This window comes from Morus notabilis, unplaced genomic scaffold (assembly GCF_000414095.1).
Source record: "Morus notabilis unplaced genomic scaffold, ASM41409v2 Scaffold54, whole genome shotgun sequence".
In the NCBI taxonomy this organism is placed as follows: Eukaryota; Viridiplantae; Streptophyta; class Magnoliopsida; order Rosales; family Moraceae; genus Morus; species Morus notabilis.
In genome coordinates, this window is record NW_010365453.1 from 31,424 (window position 1) to 41,411 (window position 9,988).

The window sequence follows — 9,988 nt, forward strand, 5'->3', positions numbered from 1 at the left end:
TTCTATGAAATAAAAAGAAAGTAAAGCTACATTTTTATATTGATTTCATGAGAAAAAGAAATACAAATATATAGAGGTTGGTCACTCAATTAGGACGCTAAATAAGGACCAAAAAACCACCAGAAAATCCTCAAAATCAAACCCAAATAGCTGGTTAATTATCTTGCCAGTTAATCACCATAAAACTAGGAAATCAAACAAATCTTCCAAATCCAAAAATCCAAGTTATTTGACTAATATTTTCTTTCTATAATATTTGTCCTAGCACTATTTCCTTTCTTCCTTTATTTCTTTAGAATTAGAATGAAAATCCTACCCTTTTTTTTTTGTTTTGTTTTGCACTGTGTTCATCAACTTATGATAATTATTTTTTAAACAATCATCTTAATTAACAGCAAAACTACTATTTCTCTTTCATATGCTCCTTTAGAGTTTCCTAAAACTAGTTAACAAGATTTGTGAAAAGCTAATTCACTACACTGAGAGCAAGACAAGAAAAATAGACATAATTTGCGTTCCTTTCCTTTATTTCTGGGTTGTCTTATCATAAATTTTTGTAGCAAGAAATTTCAGCCTAAAACAAATCAAACCGCGGACCAAAATGCACTCGCAATGCATGCGATGTGCACCAACTTCATCGAGCTTCTAGCACTGTAATGGTTACTCTGTTGATTGTAGAAGGCTGCTCATGCTTGGTTGATGAAGAATCTGTGTCAGACAGATGCCTTTCAGTGAAAAAACCCGGCTCTTTCGGCGTCGGCAAAGCGATCTCACTACTTAACATCAGAACCACATTTGACATGCTTGGCCTGTCACCCGGGCTACGTTGCACGCATAACAAAGCCACATGAATTGATCTCAGCGCTTGAGCTTCATTACATGAGTCCTTCACAAATTTGTCTATTAATTCCAAAGATTTTCCCTCTTTGTGTAGCATCCATGCCTGAAAAAAACAAAAACAAAACGAAATGAAAACAAAACAAAACAAAAAAAATTATGTCACTTTTCTAAGATTCATTTCAAGGAAGTTGTATTTGTGTACTTACGTGTCCTAGAAGGTTAAGCTTGTGGTGTGCATGGCGAAATCCTCTGTTCTTCTTTCCACTTACTATTTCAGGAACCAACACACCAAAGCTAAAAACATCGGATTTCAATGAGAAGATCCCGTCGATTGTGTACTCAGGAGACATGTAACCGCTGCGGAAAATTTATAAGAAATTTGAAAATTGTGTTGGCGTTTGATGTGTGTGAACTTACTCTAAGATGGGTTTTATAGATATCCTTACTATGTTCCAACTACTCTGCTTGTATTTGCTTCAGTTTCATCTCCTCTAAAACCTCTAGCCATGCCAAAATCTGAAATTTTCGGATTCATTTCTTGGTCTAACAAGACATTGCTAGCTTTTAGATCTCTATGGACAATCCTCAATCTAGAATCTTGATGAAGATATAGTAAACCCCGAGCAATTCCATTGATAATGTGAAACCGCTTAGGCCAGTCCACAAGTACACTCTGCTTTTCATCTGTCCATAGTTTTATGTCAAGTTAATGTAGTCCCTAAATATGCATATAAACCAGAGAAAACTTTGATTGGAAAGTTTTTTGCTCCTTAAAATGAAAGAATTCATGGTCATGAAAGAATCGAACCGAAGATGAACAAGTTTAAGCTTTTGTTCGGCATGTATTCGTATATCAGCATCCTTTCTTCGGCTTCTATGCAACAACCTAAGAGCTTCACTAGGTTTCGGTGCTGAAGTTTGGCAATGCAGAACACTTCATTCTTGAACTCATCTAACCCTTGCCTTGAATTTTTCGAGAGTCTCTTCACAGCAATTTCTTGTCCATCCTTTAGCTTCCCCTACGTATTACCATCTTTCTAAGTCAATATCTTGTCCTATGAGCATACCAAGCTGGTGTAATAACATAATTAAACAGATCAAAGAAGTAGTTCACGATTTTTTTTTTTTTTTTTTTTTCATATACCTTGTAGACTGGTCCAAAACCACCTTGTCCAAGTTTATTGTCATTTGAGAAGTTATTTGTAGCTTCTACTATCACGTTAAAGCCAAATAAGTGTAGGTCTTCATTTCGAATTAATTCATCGGTTGAGTCTTGCTGTCGGCTATGCACCGTATTTCCTGCAATTAAAAATCAAAGAAACTTTTTCGGACCAGAAATAGAAAGTAGAATAAAGTTTCTTTCTTCCTAGATTTTTGTCAAAATTTTGAATAGTGAGATGTTAACAAAGTCAATATGGTGTTATTATAATTCATAACTCAAAGTGCACATTTTCTCTGATACCACATTACTATTTAACATTGTATAATTCAATAGTTGGCAAAAATGAACAAGTGTGACAACACCCAACATTTTGGCGTCAGTTGTCTTTTTTTTTTTTCGGTTGACTTGCCTTCTCTTCTTGGCTTCCCCTTCTGCCTCCTCTTCAAGACATGCCACAATGCTAATAGGCTTATTATTGCCATTCCTATAGTTACTATAGGTATTATTATGGTTCCTGTAACTCTCTTCCCTTTCGAACTTCTATATGTAGCTGCCATTGTCAAAACATAAAGCAACCGTGATTATGACAATGAAATAACATGGTCAAAACATGAAATTTAGTTATCTAATTCAAATTTGGATACCAATTTGGGTAAATCCCATTTTCTTCCCCATACTATAGGACAAATCTCAATTTCGTTACTTGACTTTTAAAGTGTCTCAGAACAAGGTCCTGATCAATGAAGTTATCAGCAATTTCTATCCATCGAACTATTAAGGCAGGAGAGGACCATGTATGGTTTACTAGAGGTTAATTTTGTAATTTTACATGTCAGAGGGTGACTATTAAGAAGAGAATCATGTCTTTTCGATTCGAAATTTTAGCATTCGGATGGATAGAATCATTAGTCGATGACAACATAATATGTTGGGGACTTGTTATGCGATGTTTTAAAAGTCAAGAACCGAAATGAAATTAAGCCATAGTTTGGGTGGACAAAAAATGAAGTTAATCCTACTAATATTCTATAATTATTGAATGAATAAAAGAAGACATACCCAAGTCGGATTTAGCCATCCTAATGTATATGTCTTGACTGGAATCAGCATATTGTCTAACATCAAAAAGCTCTTTGAACCAAAGTATGCACCCACTTCCTCCCTCTCTGATGTCCAAATTAGCATAAGCTGTACAAGAGCAATTTTTCAGGCATGCCTGCTCACACACTTTGAGGTTCATGGTCTTGTTATACCATGACAGGCTTGTATCAGGCAATTTAATGCCGGTGTATCGTCGAAATCCCTCTCCTTCCATGCATTCCAACGGGGCTTTTCTTATGCATCCGTTTGACCAATCTCCGGAATACCATTCTTCCGGTGATTTAGGCACAAACCCCTCCAAGCAGCCACAAGCAGGGGAGTTGTCGATATTGCAACGACCATATGCACCACATGTTGCATACCTGTCACAGTCGTCAATTTGTGCTGTCAAGTATAGTTTCCAATCCTTTGTTCGGTCAATCCACGTGTAACGCTGAAGATTTCCGTTGGGAATCAACACCAATCTCGACACAACCGAGCTGCTGACAAGATTATAAGTATAGTAAACTTCCTCCTGAGTGAAAACAAATTCATACGTGTATATGCCATTTGGTTTCAAGTTTGGCATACCACTAAACCTTAGGCCATTCCATGGTCCTGACCTGAATTGCTTAGCTAACCCTTTCTCTAGAAAAAACTGTGGTAAACCATTAGGATCAAGTTTATTTATGTAATCACCTTCAGAAGGATCATCATCACTCTTCCATGACGTCAAGCCCCGGTTCAGGCCGGTAACAAAATTCACTCCATATTTCATGCCTGGAAGAAGCGTATCGCCCGGATAATCAAAACTTTGCCACAAGTAATTCTCTGGCTCATTGTCTTCTTCATTCTTCACTACTAGATTTCCTGTATCCAAAAGCTGCGCAACGGGACTGGTTGCAGTTATGGATGAATTCGAGGACCAAATGGCAATTTTATCCTTATTCACAAGGGAAAGAATTCCCTGCCTAGAAAATTGCAGAACCCCGGATGAATCCTTGAGTGGCACATCCCTGTTAGCAACCCAAACAACTGTCCCGGTTCCTACTTTCTTGTACCATATTCCTAAGTACCTGTTCTTGGACCTACCGGGGCTAAAGAACCCGAGCTCGAAGATTCCACCGGGTGAAACTATGGACTCACCATCTTTAAGTGATTTAGTGGCACTTATTGTGTCTATTGCTGTGGAGATTGTAAAGAAAAATGCCAAAAGGCACAACAAGAGCACTATGATAATGGCTTTCATTGAAATTTTTTTGATTTTCATCCAAATTGATGTGGGAAAATTGCAGTAAATGATGAAAGGAAACATCAAATGCAAAAACACCATAAGTCCAGGTCTCATTGATAATATTGGTGTACAAAATGTACAAGTTTGAAACTTCTGATTTGGAAAATTATTTTATGATTCTTTTCCCCTCGTAATAGGCCTGATTGAATAAAGAGTGGTTCTATTTGCATACCATTTTTTACTCTCCACAGCCCCTTTAAATTAAAATTTCTAATGACAAAAAGGCCATCACATAAAATGAGAAAAAAAAGACAATTATGATAGACTTAATTACGTAATTAAATTTTATAATAAAAAGAAAACAAATTATATACTTTTTTTTTTCCTTTCAACACACCCACGTTATTATATCACAAATTATAAACTACTACTATTTTGAGAATTATAATAGAGCCCTAATTTTTATCTGTTAATGACTATTACAAAAGAGCTAGATGAAAATAAGTTTAATTTTCTTTGCAATTTGTAGTACGATTTTTCTCTGTCTTTTTTTTTTCGTTTTATTTTTATTTTTTAATCATTTTATTTTTTTGATGGCTAATCATTTATTTTTTTATAAAGTTGAATTTTTTCCCTTAAAGTTTCGTTCTCTGTTTTTCTTATGCTCTTTTGAACTCATTTTTTCCATTTTGTCTTTTTTTATCAACACCTCAATTGATATAATAATTATCTCATGTTTATGTTCTTTATTATTCAAAAATGTAATTATAATTATGTATGAAGAAGGGCTTCCTTCCGAAAACTTCAGGATGAAAATTATAGAGATAAAAAAACAATAAATTAAAATAAAACAGTGTGTGTAAAAAGAAAATTTAAATGTTCAATAATTAATAATATTATAAAAATGTTAGGGATAGTCTTCGAATAATAGGGGTGTATAAAAAATAAATTTAATCCTTTTAAAATTATAACAGGTGTATATTTAGAAGGGGGTGGGAGTGTAAAAAAGGGTATCAAATGCTTAATGCTTTTTTTTTATTCGGTAAAGACCTCATTTTAGTTTGAATTGTCGCACGTATAGAGCCTTAATTTCTGTTAGTAGTTGATTGATATATATATATATATATATATGTATATATATGTATATATATTGCTTCAATTCTTTATTGTGTTGATAATGCGAACTGTTTTGGGTATATATGGAAAATAAACATTTGACATTTAAGAATTTGAAAATAAGGAAATTGAGCCCCCCAAAAAAAAAAAAAAAAAAAAAAAAACGTTTGCCATTTATTTAGCATTTTATTAGAAAATCTTTTCACATATCTTTGGCTGACACAATTCGGAGCTCATGAATGGCTGAGGGGACGAAAGATTTCCAAATGGAGACGTGCTGATGAAATTTTATTATTTATTTTTATTTTCTTTTGCTCCCCCTTGAGACAAAGTCGTGGATCTTGGTCAGTTTGGATGGTATTCTAGTCTATTAACCAAGAATGATGGAGATAGCAATTCACATGATAAAGATGCATAAATTATAAAGTTAGAGATATAGCAAAAGTTTACTAATCATGTTGAAATATATTTTAACATTTCACAAACAGTAAAAATTAAAATATATTATAATAATTTAGTGGTATAAAATGAGACATTTATTATAATGATTGCGATGTAATATTTACTACTAAAATATTTCAAGAAAATTACTATATTTCAATTCCACTCTCATAAATTTACCATATAGTGTGTTTTTACTTAAAATAAAATGTTGAAGAAACATCTAATTTTTTGTGCTAATTAGGTCCAATATCACAATTTAAAGAAGTAAAATTTATGACGTCTAGTTGTTTATTCATACTATATTTAGTATATTTGTGTATAAATTAAACTCAAATCGTTCCTAAATATGGTATATCACGATATCAACCTTAAAAAATGGTTGCAGTAAAAAAAAACAATAATAATAAGGGTGGTTCTATTCACACATCTCTTTACTCTCCACACCCCCTTTTAATTATAATTTCTTATTAAAAAAACTCTCATGTAAAATAACAAAAAAAGACTACTATAATAGACTTAATTACATAATTAAATTTTATAATAAAAAATAGTGATATTTTATTTTTTCTCTTCACACACCCCACATGTCATATTCTTAAAGGGTGTGTCTATTGACACCATCTTTTCTACTTTCACACACACATTCTTAAATCACTCCCTATTCTACTTGTTACACCCCTCTTAAAATTTCAAAAAAGTCCTTATATCTAAATCATCCACAATTCTACTTTTTACACACATTTTTGTATTAATTAATATCAATTAATAGTTTAAATTTCTTAAAATATATTTAATACATTGAAATGAATTTTAAATAGTTAAATCAAACCATTTTAGATGTATGTTTTGAGAATCAAGCTGATCTCACCCAAAAAAAAAAAAAAAAAAAAAAAAAAAAAAAAAAAAAACCCCCCCCCCCAAAAAAAAAAAAAAAAAAAAAAAAAAAATCCTACCTCCGTTATTGCCTTGCCCTTCAATACTAATATAAACAACACAATGAATTGTGAGATATTGGATTGATATTTATTTTTTTTCTTGTAGAAAGCCTTTGGCCCTTTGCTGAACAAGAGAAACAACTAACAAATGCTCCCAAAAAAATGGGGAAGGAAAGGCTACGCAGTTGCCATTGCCCAGTGATTGTTTATTGGGATATCCTAGTGCAAAATAAAATTCTTAGATCCCATTGGCCAACTCTATATAACCTCATCACCCAATATCACCTAAGAATAAGCAACCCCCTTACAATATCATCTATCAATTAATAGAGAGGAAAAAAAAGTTTAGCCAACAATTCAATTTTACATGCAGAGTAACCAAACGAATCTATGACTATGCCCCTTAATAATTCACGGTAATTGTGTGTTTTCTTTTTTCAGATTTTCTTTTCTTCTCTCTCACACACAAAAACTCAAATTGTAGTGCTTCATAGTAGAACACATAAGACTGGTTTTAGCTAATTTATGAATTTGGAAACTAATAATGAACTTTAACTTTTAAAAATTAGTGCACAATCACTTTTAGAAGGCAATACAATTTTTTTAATAATGGAGTGTGTAATGAGTATTTTTTTTTTTAAATACTATTGTCTTCAAAAGTAATTTTATTAATTGAGGTGTATAAAAAATTACATAGAAGCATATTAAATTTTCTTTATTATTTGTTCTATGGCGAGTGTTCTTTTGTCTGTTCTTGTGTGTTAATGTTTTTTTTCCCTAATTATTTCATTTTTGAAAGGGCAAATCTTATAAAGTAGATGTTGAGGCCAAATTTTGTTCATAATTTCTCATCATACACGTGTCAACACACTTATCAGAGAATGGGGTTGAATCACGAAATTGGAGGTCGGAAGCGGCCCGCTATTCATCAGCAAGGTCGACTGCCCGAACGATCAGTCTAATAGTCCGCTACCCGAACGATCAGTCCACCCGTGAGGTTGCCAGCTCAGCATTCTGAAAATTAACATTAATTTAATCATCACAGCAGCCATATTCTGTGAGATATTACCTCATAATAACAAAAGGGAAAGTCAATCTCCAACTAAACTTGCTCCCTAACCAATTTCTCTACCATGAAAGGATCTTCAATAAAAAGTCAAATGAGAAACTTGCCTTAAATAATTTTTCCAGCAATCAAGGCCTATAAAATCGGCCCTTGCACGTCCAAGAAAGAGGGAGACACATGATCACACACCCAGAGCACGCCTACACTGTCTTGCACGCATTCCTATACGCTTTTTACAGTATTTTTCATACTTTTAAGTATTTTTCATATCTTTCTCCGGACATTTACAAAGAATACCATCGTAATCTTCATCAATACTCATAGTGGAAGAGCTGAAGACCTTATAGTGGACGTGCCTTGAATTATCAGAAGAATTATTATAAATTTATGTGTCTCATTTTTTTTATATTTTTATGTTTATTTATTTTTACCGCGATTAAGATACTAACACTCCAATCTTTCGAATTGAGTCATTGGCCTCTAACAAATTTAATTATAGATTTTACCCTCTACAGTAGAATTGATTTTTTTTTCTATTTTGTTCTTTTTTATGCATATTATGCTTGTTTATTTGTTTTTCATTCTTTTTCCATTTTGAATTTTTAATCATGCCTCAATAATATAATAACTTTGTTGTCATTTTTTTTATTTGATTTTTATTTCTTGAATTATATTACTCTTTATTTTATATTTTTGTGTGTCCTTTATGTTTTCTAAAAAATATTTTAATAAATTTTTTTCCTGTACAAAAAAAAAACGTCATGCTTAAAGCTTGAACTAAAAAAAAAGAGAAATATAGAAATGGCAATATTAAAATAAAAAATTAAAATAAAATAGTAGGTGTGAAAAGAAAAATAAAATGATAAAAAATTAATAATCCTATGAAAATAATTTGGGGTAATTTTAGAATAATAAGAGTGTGTAGAAAGTAAATTCAACTATTTTAAAATTATATGGAGTGTGTGTTTAGAAAGGAGTGTGGAGAGTCATAAACATTCCAAAATATGCTTATTGTCAAGGTGTGGACATTGTAAAATATGCTTCAACTTTTAGGCAGAGTACGCTTGTTTTTTAATCTAGGCACAAACATTTGACCAATTTTGTCGTGCAAAACTATAATAAAAGTATATTATACTGTGGTGGGTGTATTCATGATATTTAGGGGTGCAAACAAAATTTCAACCAATCCAAGACAAGCGACAAGCCCAAAATAAGGATCCAAGGACCAGTTAATACACCATCCAGCATAAGTGGGCCAAAACAAGATCTCATACCCAGTCTGATTGGTCCATTTACTGTTCATATTACCAGTCCAAGATCTAAGAATTGACTGAGTGCTTTGTTGAGCCCAAAAAGGAAGACCACACCAAGTGTTAGACACGCGTCCACGTTTTCCTCAAAGGAAAACGTAAATACTTCGATGATCACTAGCCATATAAAAATTAGGTCACTCAGGGGATATTCAACATGGAACTTAATGTGGGATTTTCATTTGTTTGGTTCAATTTCTAATTGAAGAATGTCCATTCTTAAGGAATGACTATTCATCAAAGAAAAATGCTTAAAAACATCACTAATACTAAACACTATCACTAATAAAAGGTGAGCTTCATCTGTGAGTTTCACAATTGTGGAACTCATATTTTATTAATGGATGTCACTTAACATTACTGGTATCTTATAGCAATGCTCTTCATCAAACTTAAGTGGTTGCCTTTCTTAAATGAAGTGGATAGGAAACCATGAACTTAGTGTCACCCTTATCCTCATGAAACTCGACACTGCTCCTCCCTCTGCGAGACCAAATGCCACTCCTCCCATCGCGAAACCTAGAGTTGCCCCTCCCATCAGGAAACCCGACACTAGGGCTGGCAATCCGGATAGCAACACAATGACAAGACTCAAAACCCACACGAAGTTAGCGGGTTTCGATCATAAATAGGTTTGTGTCAAAATCAGGTCGAACTAGTGAAACATGATTAAATAGCGTGTCGTTTTCAGGTTGACCCGCCAACCTGGAAGACTTAAGGATCAAGTATATACATATATATATATATGTATATATGCTTTGGAAAACAAATATGTTAAGGTATGAATATTTTGTTATTAAT

The 9,988-nt window shown here is 32.9% G+C and overlaps 1 protein-coding gene across 2 annotated transcripts; it reads right to left on the reverse strand.

The window, feature by feature from the left end:
• Positions 1-634: 634 nt before the first annotated feature.
• LOC21396875 (G-type lectin S-receptor-like serine/threonine-protein kinase At4g27290) lies at positions 635-4,331 on the reverse strand. Of its 2 annotated transcripts, XM_024172244.1 has the most exons (7): positions 3,062-4,331; positions 2,426-2,552; positions 1,985-2,123; positions 1,649-1,859; positions 1,287-1,524; positions 1,047-1,197; positions 635-943 (listed from the first exon to the last, which is right to left on the reverse strand). In XM_024172244.1, the coding sequence occupies exons 1-7, from the start codon at positions 4,329-4,331 to the stop codon at positions 635-637; spliced, it is 2,445 nt and encodes an 814-aa protein (XP_024028012.1). The 2 variants fall into 2 exon arrangements, with proteins under 2 accessions (XP_024028012.1, XP_024028013.1); XM_024172245.1 differs by lacking the exon at positions 2,426-2,552 and having other exon boundaries at positions 3,058-4,331.
• Between the last annotated feature and the right edge of the window lie 5,657 nt (positions 4,332-9,988).

Coding starts and splice junctions, on each gene's coding strand:
- LOC21396875 (XM_024172244.1), bottom strand. CDS start 4,331: ATGAAAGCCATTATCATAGTGCTCTTGTTGTGCCTTTTGGCATTTTTC. Junction 2,553..3,061: donor GATGGCTAAATCCGACTTGG/GTATGTCTTCTT, acceptor TGACAATGGCAG/CTACATATAGAAGTTCGAAA. Junction 2,124..2,425: donor AAGAGGAGGCAGAAGGGGAA/GCCAAGAAGAGA, acceptor TACGGTGCATAG/CCGACAGCAAGACTCAACCG.